Source organism: Eretmochelys imbricata, chromosome 10 (assembly GCF_965152235.1).
Source record: "Eretmochelys imbricata isolate rEreImb1 chromosome 10, rEreImb1.hap1, whole genome shotgun sequence".
Lineage (NCBI taxonomy): Eukaryota > Metazoa > Chordata > Testudines > Cheloniidae > Eretmochelys > Eretmochelys imbricata.
Window position 1 is genome coordinate 8458526 of NC_135581.1, and position 15326 is coordinate 8473851.

Here is a 15326-nt window from a genome sequence, read left to right on the forward strand (position 1 = left end):
TATGAAAAAGTTTGTTACTGAAGCATTAGGCTACATTCAATGACAAGAGGAGCATAAATATTCAAATATGCCAGTAGCTAGATTTAATAATGCTTGAACATGAAATGACTAAATAGTTTTACTAAATATATAAGTGTGGTTAAGTGTCCCATTTGCTGCCCCTTTAAAAAAAAAAAAGATCTTATAAGTTGGATAGCACACAAGTTGCACAGTCCTTTTATCAGCCCTTTTAATATATCTAATTTCTGAATGCTGTCTTTCATTCTATAACTAGCTCTATTTTTATGAGTGATTTGACCAATCAAATGAAAAGAAGTTATGATCACAAGACAGGTAATTGACTGCTTCAATATTAGGCCCTATCCTTGCTGCCTTGAAGAACAAGCTTTACTCCTTGAGTTGCTGATGCAGTCTCCTTTTCCGTCATTAACGTGATCACTGAAAAGAAATCTGCAAAGTCACTTTGAAGTAAGAACTAGTTAACTCCAAGGAAGAGAATCTGTGAACAGTTAACAGACCAACCTTGCAGAAACAGGTCTGTGTACATGACTGATGTTTTAAAAATCAGTCAAGTAGTAACTGACTTGTTTTACACAAATGTTCTGGCCATCAGTCTTCTCCAATATATTCATTATGCTATTTGTTCAGTACATTCTCTATACATTTGCAAGAGCAAAGTACCCTCACTCTTACTGTGTATAAAATACTGATTAAATTCTTTCCCCCCTCCCCCCACCTTCTCCTCACACCAAACTAGGAATCTCTTTCTGATTCTGTTATCAATGGATGCATTAGATCATAAAAAAGTCATTCCACAGACATAAAAATCTGCAAACGTATTTCCAGTCATTGTGTCTTTAAGCCTTTTCTAAGTACACATTATGTGCAAGCGTGATTTGCAAGCGCCTCTCTCCTTTCCCACTGCTCCATAAATTAGATGCAGGACAAGCCTCAGTCTCTGTATCCCATGCTTCCCAAACGCTGGCCTCTATCCGCTTAAGTGCCTATGCAGTAGCTACATTTAATAATTTACCAGTGGGTGACACACTGAATTAAAGATCCACTTCTCCCTCTCGGCTTCCTTATCCCAGCCTGTCACTTACTGTACAAGACCCTGATCGGAAGCAGCCTATTGACTGCAGGAGGCTGCCTCCCAGCGCTCGGCTGCAGGCCGGCCATGCCCATCTGCCCTGGGAGCTCTCCCTCCCCCGCAGAAAAGCAATGCGGTTGCCTGATTCCGGGAAACCCTCACTCCCCCCCAGCACCTGGGAGGAGGAGGCGGAGGCGGCGGCGGCGGCGCTCGGCCCAGCCTCCCACCCCTGGATGGGAGAGGAAAGCCCTTGCGGCAGCTTCCCCCACCGGCCCAGCCCCTCCGCCCAGGGCAGGTGTCGGAGGGGATCCCCTGCGTCCCCTCCCGTGCTCCCTGGGGGGGCTGAACGGCGCTTCCCCCGCGATTGTCCCTTCACCACCTCGCCCCGCGGCGGGGCTGGGCAGCCCCTTCCCCGCTCCAGGAGGCCGGAGACGATGCCGCCCCCCCCCCCGGCCCGGCTGCGGGTCAGGCAGGGGCGGAGCCGCCCCCCGGGATCGGGGCCCGCTGGGTTGGGCGGGGCGGGGTGTGGCCCCGCGCGGGCTGAGGCGGAGGGACGCGCGCCGCTCCCCCCCCACCCAGCCCCGGTACCTTGCGCTTCCTGGTCTCGGCCGAGCCGCTCCACACGAAGCACTGGTAGATCGCCCGCAGGTTCTGCTTCCAGTTCTCCACCTTGAAGCCGGTCACATGGCAGCACCCGGCGGCCGGCGGACTCATGTCCGACCCCCCCTCATCAATCCGCCCGCCGACGGGCCGGGCCGGCGGGCAGCGAGCCGGCCCCTTCCCCCTCGCAGCCGCACGGACACGGGACGGGGCCGCCGCTCGCGCGCTCGCTCCCCGGCCCCGGCCCCCTCACGCCGCCCGCCGCTGGCTCCGGCGGCGCGGCCTCCCCCGCCCCCGCGAGCTGCAGCGGGGCGCGGGGAGCGGCTCGCCCCGAGGGCCGGGCTCCCCCCGGCGCCGAACAAAGCGCGGCGGCCGGGCGGCAGCGCACAAAGATGGGGCGCGCGAGGAGGCGGCGGCGGCCGCTGCCGCCCCCAGAGTGGCCGCCGCTGCCGTTAACTCATGGAGGCCGCTGGGAGGCGGTGGGGCTCGGGGAGACGCTGGCGGCGGAGGTGCTGCCGCGAGGGGGAGGGGGCTCGTCGTCCGCCGCCGCTGCTCCCCCAGCCGGCCGCCTGCTCGGCTTCTGTCTCTTTAAATCGCTCCCCCTCCCCCCGCAGCGCTTAATGGCCCTAGCTGCGAACTCAACCTAGCCCGCCAGGCCCGGAGTGGGACCGACCAACAGGGAAGGGGCAGGGGGCGGTGTTGGCCGGCCCCTCCGCCCCTCCACCATTGGGATGGGAGCCCGGGGAAGGAGCGCGACCGTTGGTCCGACGCCTGTCGCTCCAGGCTTGGGCTACGCCTCCTCCGGCGTCTCATTGGCGCGTCGCCCTATCCAACACGTCCCAGGGGGAAAAGGCGGGCACTGATAAGATGATGGACAACGCAAATACACCAATGAGGAGAGAGAGGCGGGGCCTGTGTTGCAATCAGCGCTGCCAGATTGGCCGCGGAGCGCCCGTGGCGAGGCAGAGGACTAAAGGGATTGGCTGAACGGAGCTGTCAGGGTGGAGCCGCCCACAGCATCAGGCTGCGTTGCGGGGCAGAGCTGCTGTCATATCCGCTTATCCCTGCAGCTTCTCTGTTACCCCAGTGATTTCCTGAAAGGAAGCAGGGGGAGGGGGGTAGAGGCTGGGCGCTGGAGCTGCTGCCCCCTTTCTCCTGCAGGGCAGGATACGTCCCCCCATCTACACACAGGCCACAGAGCCACTGTGCCCCACCACACCCCCATGGCGCCCACCACAGGCCTACAGCACCGCTCTGCCCCACCACGGGCCCACAACGCCCGCCACACCCCTGCTCTGCCCCACCACGGGCCCACAATGCCCGCCACACCCCTGCTCTGCCCCACCACGGGCCCACGACGCCCACCACGGGCCACAGAGCCGCTCTGCCCCACCACGGGCCCACGACGCTTGCCACAGCCCTGCTCTGCCCCACCACAGGCCCACAACGCCCACCACGGGCCACAGAGCCGCTCTGCCCCACCACGGGCCCACGACGGCCGCCACAGCCCTGCTCTGCCCCACCATGGGTCCACGACGCCCACCACAGCCCTGCTCTGCCCCACCACAGGCCCACGACACCCATCACAGCCCTGCTCTGCCCCACCACAGGCCCACGACGCCCACCACGGGCCAACTTGATGATCACTTTAGATAAGCTATTACCAGCAGGACAGTGGGGTGGGAGGGGGTATTGTTTCATGGTCTCTGTGTGTATATAATGTCTTCTGCAGTTTCCACAGTATGCATCCGATGAAGTGAGCTGTAGCTCATGAAAGCTCATGCTCAAATAAATTGGTTAGTCTCTAAGGTGCCACAAGTACTCCTTTTCTTTTTGCGAAGACAGACTAACACAGCTGTTACTCTGAAACCTGAAATCAGAGATGCACTGTAGCTTTTTTCACATAAGCTGCAAGTTTATGTACGCATGAGCCTTAGGAATTCAAGTATCTTGATGTTCAGTGGAAACCAAAATGAGCTCAAATATTTTAGAATTTGTGTTTGTTTTCAGCCTTTAAGAACCATTTAATGGAGCCTAATACAATGAGATCTCATCATTTTATGGCACTGATATGCTAAATGCCATACCATGGCAAACCATGATATGATCAGTGCTGGTATTACTTCAGCCCCATCCTCTAAATTAATACATAAGGAAATGACACGCCAGTGAAAAAACACAAAAATATTTGGACCTATACACAGCTCTTACAGATTGTATTCGCCACACACTACAGAGTTAATATACTTACAGAGTTACATAACCGTGGAGGGAGACAACGGGCATAGATAAGAGGGGGAAACGACAGGCTTTTGGCAGAGATTTGTAGAGACAGAGGTAGAGAGATACCGGAGGCTGTTTCAGACAGCAGGTGCTGCAGAGGACATCGCTCTTGCACTAGCAATTGGAAGATTGTGCAATAAGAAAGGTAGTGCTAAAGCACTTGGTTTGTCAATCTTTTTCAGTTCATGCTATTGTTTAAGCACTTTTGGTAGGGATCCCAAACATTAAACTCAGCTGAAACTGCTATATCAGGCTTTTTAATACATAAAGCACTATGAGGCTTAATTCTGCTCTCAGGCCTGTGAGTTCAACTCTCATTGAAGTCAAAGAGAATTGTGACAGCATATCACAGGGCAGAATTTTGTCTCATGTTATCTGGAGTTCCCATTTGAAAAAAGAAATAAGGGATACTTAGTCACTGTTGTGTGAAAATTATTGCAAATTATTTAATAAGCTATTTGCAAATAATATGTATATTTCCATTTTAAAATAATTGTGGGATTTAATACTGGTGAAATGCATTGTGTTGACAGCCCCAGTGAATGAAGTTCTCTGTTTATTTACAGGCCTGCGGCAGAGCAAACTTCCCACACTCTTCCCTGCCACTGTGCCCATGATCTGGGGGTAATTTCCTATAGGGATAACAGGAGCAGTTCATGCAGTTCTTAGCCTCTCTGCTGAAATTCCTATTCCACAAAGCCAACGGGCAGCTGAGGATGATACCAAGTCCTTCCGTTGACCCCCATATAATAACTATCACTAGAAGGCCATCACTGTGGGAGTACAGGTTATGCTTTTTAAAATAATAATAAAATAATAAAATAATAATAATAATTATAATAATAATAGCAAATAGTGCTGCTGCACATGCTTCCCCCATAATGCCCTCCATCCCTGATATAATGTTTGCTTCTGTCTTATGCAAAAACAATACTTTCAGTCACAGTTGCTTGAGCAGTACACCTCTTCCACCACCCACTTACCGTAACACACCAGAGCCCCCATGAGTCATAACTAGATTCCTAGGCCCCAATCCTGCAATGACAGCTGTGTGGGCAGTCCTCTGCATCTGTGTGGCACCCTGTTGACTTCAATGAAAACACTAATTTGATGGTCTCAATGTTAACCCATTTCACTGTATCACAAAACTACCATATAGTTTGCCAAGACATCTCACATTCTCTGCAGTCTGATAAGGTCACTTATAAATGTAAGGAACAGCAAGGGGACACCTGTATACTGACTTCATCATGTGTGCACTAAAATAAAACCAAACTCTTTCAGATATGGCAAAGATGCCCCAATGTTAATTCCACAAAAAGGACCAGGGAGGAAAAACTACAAATTCACTAATGGCCCGATCCTGCTCCCATAAAATCACTGACAAAATTCGCATTGACTTTACTGGGAGCTGAATTCTGCCTTAAACACATTAACTATTGTATGTTTCTCTTACCATCACAAAGCAACACAAAACCAAAGAAATGTCTCATATTCCATGCTCAGGCATGCTGTTTAATAAGCATACTATCTTGATCTGAACAGCAAATCTGTAACGGACATATTTGAAAGAGACATCTCACCTAAGAAATGTCAAACACAGTTTTTTAAAATAACCTTGATCTTAAGATCTATAAATCTTTAGCAATGAAAAAACAACAGAAAATATACTATACATTTATTAATCAAGCGACTAGCAACTGCCTCAAAAGAAAATTTAAGCAAGCTATGACGGCACTCAGATATCATCTGTTAAAATTAAAGAAGGAAATAAATGATAAAACTGAGTTCTCTTGGGTCTTTCTCATCCAGCTACAAAAGAGCCATCAAATAATTTTATCAATTAGTTTTAATTCAGAAGCCAATCTTTAAACTTCCAGTGGTCTCTCTCTCTCTCTGACAATGTGCCAGTTCTCCGTAGCCTTAAACTAGCTAGTCATCTATCCCTAGTTCCCCTCACTGTAAATCAAACCAGTACATTACCTATGATCATTTAGGGGGGAAAAACTGCATGTTGTAGAAGCACATTCACTGGCAGAACTTACCACATGTGACATTATTTCGTCGGTAGCTGTGCTTCTCATCTGTCATCATGTGGTGTCAGCCTACTGACTGCAATAAACAGTTCCCTCCTCCCTTCAGTAGGTGCTGCAAAAGGAATAGTGTATTTTGTGTGCTGGTAGAACTCGCACATCACCTTTCACTAGCAAGCTGTTCATACATGATAGCATGTGCTTCAATGTGATGGACAGGCAAACTGAATAATTAATTTGCCAAATCGTATGAATATCAGCTGCATTTAGCAAGCCAAAAACTTTCAGTGGATATCTGTGCTATTCAAATAGGAACATTTTCAACACTGCTGATTTTGGGTGCTGAATGTGAGACACACGCTGCCCAATCTTCATTGGTACTGACAACACCAGTGATGTCAATGGGAGTTGAGGGTACTCATCATCTCTGAAAGGCAGACCTGAAGAATTTTAAGTCAGGTGTCCAAAAACTGAGACACTGAAAATTAGTGAACACTTTTGAAAACGTTGGCCTATGTTTTCAAGCTTTAAATCCCCTGAAATTCTTTCTGGCACATTATTTCCTCTGCAGTGACCTCCTCCACAGAGAACAGAGCCAACCACTACCAGCTATAATAATCTGGTGTGGTACTGAGCTACTAAAACATAGAAATCACAGTAAGAATTTGTCCCAAAATTATATATAAGGACAGCTCCTCAGGCTTGTTGAGATCAAGTGCTTACTCAATGAGTGCTGCCAGAGCTTGAACAAAGATCTAGAAGAAGGGATCAGTGGTCCATCAAGTTGTTAGTCCCTGTGCTTTCTATCTTGAGAACACATCAGTAACTTTGCAGTACAAAAGTTTCTCATTCTACTAATATCTTTCAGTTGTTACAACCCACACAGTGAAGGTGGCATAACACAGCTAAATGGCAGTCAAAACAAAATAAGAGTAGAAAATGGTGACATATTTTTGTCATGTAGTAATTGTCAAATCACAACCTCCTTGCTATATACACAAGAGTTTACAAGCTTGCTCTAGTTTAAGTTACTCTTGGGCATAGCTCAGGAACATTTCTAGACTGTAACCTTTTTGGTGCAGCAGACAGATTGGGAAAAGATTTGCCCCTGGGGGCAGGAAGCGGCACCAGTCACACTTAGGTCTGTCGGAGGAATTTTTAATTTTAAAGCCCTGAAGATTATGCAAATTGGTGCTTGCCCCTGAATTGTGATGGAATATAAATGTTGACAGTAGCTAAGCATATGGCAAACATGCAGCAACTTTGCCTCTAGAGAGCCACCGGTGTTACATGATATCTCAGCTGGGAAGAAGCAAAATTATTCCATATGGGAAAGAAAAGCAACTGAATCCTAGAGCCATGCCATCCCAGGGGGCAGGCTCCTGGGCTTTGCGGATCAACCAGGGACATGAAGCAGCAAGTCTTATTTTATCCCTTAGACGTGCTTTTCCGCTGAGTGTTTACACAATTTTCATACACAAAAAGGATGCCCTGTTTTAATTTTCTCAGGTGAAAATTAACCCTGTCCCTTGGAGGCTCCTAGACATTTGAACAGCATCAAGGTTTTTGCTAGGACTTTTGACTGAAAACCTTAACTGAGGTTGAGAAGCGTGTGCAGTAAAGCCTGCATTTGGTCTTTTTAGGCTCCATCCTGCAAGGTGCTGAGCACTCTGGACCCAGTATTGACTTCAATGGGGCTACCAATGGACTTGTGTAATTTGCTGGCTTGAGGCTAGTGGGCTCAGCATCTTGCACAAGTCTTTTGCACGCCACTACAGGATGGTAGGACTGAGACAATGAAGCTGTTAGTTTTGTTAGGCACAGATTGTCATAAAGAAATGTTACAGAAGATTTTTTTTTCCCTTGTGCCAGGGTGCTGCCTGTGAGATTAGTGGAGGCAACTAAGCAGAAGCCCCTTCAATGTCAATTGGAGGGAGCCGATAATAGGACATTCTCCAGTGACAGGTGCCGGACTTTGAAACTCGCTCTCCCTTTGGTACTCTGGGACCTGGATTTGTTATGCACGCAGGAACACTGCAATGCCCATCTCTTTTCCTAGGCTTCAGGGAACAGGGTAGGCTGAGTCAGAGGCAAAGCTAGGCATAAACAGACTAAGCAATTGCTTAGGGCCCTGAGTACTCACTTTTTATTATAAGACCTGGCCTGTTTTAGTATTGTGCGGGGGAGGAAATATTCCTGCTTAGGGCCCACAATGGGCTAGCACTGTCACTGAGGGGTGAGGTTGCTTTTTGTTATTCTGATCCTATTAGATGATGGAAATTGATTTATTGTGCTAAGCACTCCATTCTACTGTGCTTTGTGTTGGGTATTCTAATTCATGGGACAGACACTCAGATCATTGGAAGGGGGACTAGAGATTTTGATAAATCTAACTAAATAAGCAAGTATTTTCAGTAATTGGGCTATGCACGTATCACCACAGGCATAAACAGCCTCCTTCCACAGGTAGGGGGAAAACAGACATTATCATGGATTCATATGACAAAATGTGATTAGATAGCACCCGGTATTCTATAGAAAGCACCCAATATCCTATGCCTGCAGGTCACACACAGTTCTGACAGCAACGAGCAGGCAGAATGAGCCAGTGAACAAGCCGGACGCTGCAAAGCTTGAGATCCACTGGAAGGAATAAAGGATAATCAGACCTGGCCCTGGAGATCTGCAAAGCCTGCTGCTATGGTCCCCACTTCTGATTTGGGAGATTGAGGAATGTCGGGGCTAACCACAACTGTTATTTTTCAGTTATTTTAAATAAAAACAAAGTCCCTAATTTGTTTCTGTTGGGGAGATGTCCATCAAACTATATGCCAATAGAACCCCATTGCTAGGCTTGAATATTAATCTCTGAATTTTCACTAAGGTTCCTGATCGGGTTTTCAGTCGGGTTCCTGATCCCCATCCATCCATGAAAACCATGGCCAGAGGCTCCTCTACTTTTGGGAGGACCCCCGATGAATTCGTGGCCATTGGGGCGTTGCTGATGGCACGCCCTCCAAGATGGCTGCTTGCAATTGAGCTGACTCTTCTGAGCAACCAGTTTGACTTCTGGCTACCCGGAGTGACAGCTCAATAGCTCAAAAGCATGACACTAAATAGGGGACTGAGAGCAAAGGATTTTGCATTCTAATCTCAGCTCTGACACTGACTCCCTCTGTGGTCTTTAGCAAGTCACTTCAATTCTCTGCCTCAGATTTCCCCTCTATAAATGAGATAACACTACTTACCTATCACACAAGGGCATGAGTGCTGATGTTTGTAAAGCACGGTGTAATCAATACAATTAATCAGATCATTTCTACCAGCTGAGGATCTGGCCCTTATGAGGAACTATAGATAGGTAGCTGAGTGCAGAATTTAGCTCCTCAGAATTTAGCTGAAAGAAGGTGTACGTTGGAGTTGGCTGCATGGGAGGCATATGAACGCCTCCTTCATGGAGGCTGGCTCCCCCAGCCATGCCGCTTCTGCCCATCCTGACCTGCCAGAGCCCTGAGGGCCCCCCACCTCAACCACATCTGGAGGAGCACTGGCCAAACCGCTGGTTTTGGGCTGATAGTGGCCCCCGAGCACCAGCCCAACCCCTGGACCACCTTCTGGCCCAGAGTGCCAGCCCAACCCCTGGACCGCCAGCCAGCCCCGAGCACTGGCCCAACCCCAGGGCCGCCGGCTGGCCCTGAGTGCCAGCCCACCTGACCCCTGATTGTCCCTCCAGACCCTCAAGCTGCTGACTGGCCAGCCCTGAGCCAACCCCTGGCCTGAGCTGCCCTGGGCCGCCACTGGCCGCCAGCTAGCCAAGCCCCAGCTCCAGGCCACCGACCCAAGCTGAGTCCCCGCTGGCTTAGGGGCAGAGGGGGAGCCAGAGCGTGGTCTTGGGCCGGGCTGTGGCCACAGCCTGGGTTAGGGGATGCTTAGCCTTCCCTGGCCTATGATATCTGCCGCCCATGGTTGGCTGGAAGGGCTACATTCACGTATGTGTAGACAAGGCCTTATACTCAGACTCCTTTATCTTGTCAAACTAGTGTGCAATTTACACGTCACCTCTGAATTTGGCCTGTTTACAATTCTTTTGATCAATTTAACATTAAATCTTTTTAATGAGTTTCTTTACAATTATCACTTGTTTTTGTTTTTTTTAGAGTATCCTAATACTGCTAATACAAACCCATGTCTATTTAAACACAGAGAAGCTAAAGTACAGGTTGCAGGAGGGAGGAGGAGGCACTAAGAAGAAAAGTCTGTGTGCACATGGCTGGAATGCTAGCCGCAGCTGTAGCATCTCTGTAAACAATTCTCTTAATAAAGAATCCATTTAGTTTTACAAACATGGAGTCCTTTCATGTTAATCCCCAGCTTGCTGAACAAGAAACACAGCTAGTCCTCCAGTGCCTTCTCACAGTTCTCCACACTTGGAAAGAAAGGACAGACAAGTTCTCTTAAAATTCACTGGGAAAGACGTCATAGAGTGGCTCAGCTTAGGCAAGCACAAAGAACCATGTGATGTGCCCTCAGAAGCCTTTGAGACACACATGAATGACTGCAGTGCCAATGTGGACACAGCAACTCAAGTGTTATTTCTAAGTGTGGCTGATCTCATTTGAGCAAGGCTACATCAAAAGAAGTAACTCAAGTGTAGATAACTTGAGTTAACTCTGCAGTGAAAACATACCCTAGGCGTTCTACATTCCTGACTGGCACATGCAGCATTTACAGTCAGGATGGTGATGTGGCCATATATGACATTACTCAACTGGTTGAAATAGTTTGAATAAAAAGTTTGTGATGGAAAATGGCCTTTGTTTCTAAACAATTTTTTTGTGAAAGGTTGTTGACTTTGTTGAAATTTTTCAATTTTGGCAAAAATATGTGAGGTTTTTTATTTAAAAATATTTATTGGAAACATGATCTGAAATGTTATTGAAATGAGTATAGAATATTTCCTCTGGTTTTTGGTAAATGAGCATTAACCCAGTTACTGAGCTAAATTATCTTATACTAGTCCCAGCTTTACCCTCTTCCCATAATTAATTAATTTTTGTTTGCATTCTGATCCATTAACAGAAGCATCTGATGACCGCCAGATTTCCACGTGGCACTGTCATTGTACAAAGGGGAAGAAGAGCTGCTTTGGAAATCTACCACACAGTGAGTGGGGCTCCATCCAAGCTGTACAGTCTTAGCATCATCTGCACAGGTACCACCAAGAGGAAGTTATACTCTGAGGGATAGGATGGGAGGATGAGTGAAATGCTGAAGGATGTAACCAACCTAGATAAACAGAAAGTGTTGCCCTTCTTTCTGGAACCCATTCATTAGAAACTCCTTAATGCTGTCCTGGGGTGAAATCCTGGCCCTGTCTGAACTCAGTGGGAGTTTTGTCTTTGATTTAAATGAGCCAGAATTTCACCCTGGTATTAATCAAATCAGTTACACCCAGACAATACTCCAGGATCTGGCTCCAAATGAACACATAGTAAAGTTCACTCAGAAGACAGCACAGGGTATATGTCTAGAAGAATTAAAAAATCTGTTTCTCTGCAGGCTGTTTATATGGAGCTATGGATCCATCAGTGATATTTAAGGAAAGATGTGGACAAACTGGGAAAGGTCCAGAGAAGAGCAACAAAAATGATAAAGGTTAGAAAACATGACCTATGAGGAAAGATTGAAAAAATTGGGTTTGTTTAGTCTGGAGAAGAGAAGACTGAGAGGGGACATGATAACAGTTTTCAAGTACATAAAAGGTTGTTACAAGAAGAAGAGGGAGAAAAAATGTTCTCATTAGTCTCTGAGGATAGGAGAAGACGCAATGGGCTTCAATTGCAGCAAGGGTGGTTTAGGTAGGACACTAGGAAAAACTTCCTAATTGTCAGGGTGGTTAAGCACTGGAATGAATTGCCTAGGGAGGTCATGGAATCTCCATCACTGGATATTTTTAAGAGCAGGTTAGACAAACATCTCAGGGATGGTCGAGATCAGGGGTTGGCAAACTATGGCCCGCAGGCCGCATCCGGCCTGCAAGCCGTTTTAAGCTGGCCCACGAGCTCCTGCTGGGGAGTGGGGTCTGGGACTTGCCCCGCTCCGGCACTCCAGCCGAGGTGCCAGGTCAGGGGCCGCACCATGCGGCTCGGCCCCGCTCTGGCCTGGTTGGGGGCTGCACCACGCGACTCCCGGAAGCAGCCGCATGGCCTTCCTCCAAGGGTCAGGGGACGCGCCACGCATAGGAGTTGGAGAAGGGACATACCACTGCTTCCAGGAGCCGCTTGAGGTAAGCGTCACTCGGAGCCTGCACCCCTGAGCCTCTCCCTATGCCCCAACCCCCTGCCCCAGCCCTGATCCCCATCCCACTCTCCAAACCCCTTGATCCCAGCATGGAGCACCCTCCTGCACCCCAAACTCCTCATCCCCAGCCCCAACCCAGAGTCTGCACCCCCAGCCAGAGCCCTCACCCACTCCTGCATCCGAACCCCAATTTTGTGAGCATTCATGGCCCGTCATACAATTTCTATTCCCCAATGTGGCCCTCAGGTCAAAAAGTTTGCCCACCCCTGTTCTAGATAATACTTAGTCCTGTCATAAGTGCAGGGGACTGGACTGGAAGACCTCTCTAGGTCCCTTCCAGTCCTACAGTTCTATGAACAGAACTGATACCATTTTCTTTAGGATATTAATATTGACCATGACATCAGTGGATCCCCATCAGCCTTTTTTGGGGAGATTTTCAAAGGCACAAGGGAGTGGTAAGCATCCATCTCTCTTTGAAAATCGTTATGCAATAAAATGTTTGTTTAATATGATGTCACAGTCACTGTCTGTGCTTTCCCACCTGCTCCTCCTGGCATTATAGCCCTGTGCATTTCCTATTTCTCAAGACAGGGGAAGGTCTCTTTGCTAGATTTGCTAGCCAGCACTGCTCAACCCGAGTCCTCCTCTGAGCATAGTGATTGTCAAAGGTAATGCACCATCCCAGAACTTTGTGAGGCTGGAGGCTTGTGTATAGAACACTTGGTTCGCAGCAAGCTGGGATGTAAATCTACCTTGCACTAGCCTTCCACACACTAAGTGTCTGTGAGGACTCTACTGCCATGCACTCAAAGTTCCACAGTGCGCTTTGATCTACTCTGCTTTGAAATGGGAGGCTAGCATGTGGCAGGCTTGTGCGAGATAGATTCACACCCCAGCTTGCCATCAACTTCGTGTTTGTATAGACAAGCCCTCAGTCTTCACTGCAAAAGAGGTGGTTTTTACAGCAGCTATCCAACACGCTATGTGTCCCACTGTAAAATCACAGTAGAGATAAGGCACTGTAATTCTACCACAAGGGCACCTATGGCAGGGGTACACACACCTCTTTTTTTTTGGGGGGGGGGCAGTGAAGTGAAGACAGCGCCATAGGGCCCCTGATCAGCATACAGACAAAAAGCACAGGGAAGAATGGTCTCTATAACAACACAGCTACTCTATCTGGCAAGAGAAAGACATTCGAGCTTGTGACAGAGTGGAGTCTGAGGACTGCTACTCCCTTTACTGCACAGTCACATGGTATCATGTTGCACACCTGTGCAAAACCAGGCTCCCTGCCCCCCAGGGGAGCAAAACCAAAATCTGTCTCCAGTATCTGATGATCTTTAATTCCCACCATTTAAATAATTAGCTTCCCAAAACTATGAAAAGAACCCTTATTTTCTGGATTAATGAAGGAAGCTGGGTTCCACTGAGTAAGCCTATTAAGAAGCTGCTAATGCACTGTTTGATTTCATTGCCTGCAACTGAGCACAGAGCAGCATGGGCTCCTGGGAGGGCATGAATGCAAGGAGGGCGATGCTGGAGGGTTAGAGTAGAAGGCAAGCACGGAATCCCTAGCAAGAAAGTCAGGGCTTTGTGGTTTTATTCTCAGGGTGGCTTTGTTTGTGTGTCTGGAGGGTTTTCTTTGAGGTTGCTGGAAATACCACGTGGCCTGTAAGGAGGATAAAATCCTGAGATATCCTAAGGGCTGGGTAATTTACTGCAGACATTGACCAATCAAAGTCAGTTTACAAAGGGAACCCATAAAAGCAGGCTAACAAACAGAATTAATAAAGAGAGACAAAGAAGCCTAGCCTTTGGGCAGGCATGCAGCAGCTTTTGCCCAGGCTTGGAAGCTAGGACAGTAGTGCTGCAAAGTGCTTTAGTACAATGGCTTTCACACTGTGGGATGCTGCAGCTGAAACATGCTTGCCCTCCCTACATTTGGCTTGCCAGCTGGTTGTAAACTGGTTCCTAGGAGCACATTGTAAGGCCTTGCTTCATGTTTCCTGCTAGCAGGTGTTGATTTAAAGGTTGTGTTGTTTAAAAACAACTCTTAATTCTTTGTTTTCTGTATACAGGGCAGTGATACGCTACGAGCTCAGTGATCCCTACAGGAGGAACTAGGGTTGGAGGGTCTGGATAGCCCTGTTCTGTGCCCCAGAAACCCCACGTAGGTTGACCAGATGTCCCGATTTATAGGGACAGTCCCGATATTTGGGGCTTTGTCTTATATAGGCGCCTATTACCCCCAGCCCATCATGATTTTTCACACTTACTATCTGGTCACCCTGACTCCACACCACATCACAAACAGCTCAGTACTAACAGCACCTCTGCCTTGCACCTCGTTCGAACTATTCAGTGCATTGTCTTAGGCCCCACTCCTGCAACCTCTTTTGCACGGGCAGACTCCAGGCCCACACAGAGCCCTAGTGAAATCAATAGGTCTCTACACAAGAGAGCATAAGGGCTGCAATACTGGGTTAGACCATAGTTCATCTTGCCCCAGTATCCTGTCTCCAACAGTGGCTTGTACCAGAACTTCAGGAGGAGTGTACAGAACAGGGCAATTATTGAGTGGTCCACCCCAATCTTGACCTCCTGGCTTCTGGTAGTCAGAGGGTTAGGGTCGCCCTGAGCATGGGGTTGTATGCCTGACCATCTTGATTATTAACCATTATGGACCCATCCTCCATGAACTTCTCTAGTTCTTTTTTGAACCCAGTTATACTTTGGGCCATCACAACATCCCATGGCAATTAGTTCCACAGGTTAGTTGTGCATTATGTGAAAAAGTACTTCTTGTTCGTATTAAACCTGATCCCTATTAATTTCATTAGGTGACCCCTGGCTTTTGTATAGTGTGAAAGAGTGAATAACATTTCTCTAATCACTTTTTCCTCACCATTCATGATTTTATAGACCTCTATCATATCCCCCTTTAATTTGCTCTTTTCTAAGATGAACAGCCCTAATCTTTTTAGTCTCTCCTAGTATGGAAGCGGTTAGATACC

General features: G+C 48.0%; 1 protein-coding gene across 1 annotated transcript in view; it reads right to left on the bottom strand.

Annotated features, from left to right (window-relative positions):
* Nucleotides 1–1928, bottom strand: part of USP22 (ubiquitin specific peptidase 22) — a 188601-nt gene extending 186673 nt beyond the window's left edge. The window contains exon 1 of the mRNA XM_077827691.1: nucleotides 1679–1928. Coding sequence (XP_077683817.1) covers nucleotides 1679–1804 — 126 coding nt within the window. The 5' untranslated portion in view covers nucleotides 1805–1928. The remainder of the gene's footprint in view (nucleotides 1–1678) is intronic.
* Nucleotides 1929–15326: the final 13398 nt, after the last annotated feature.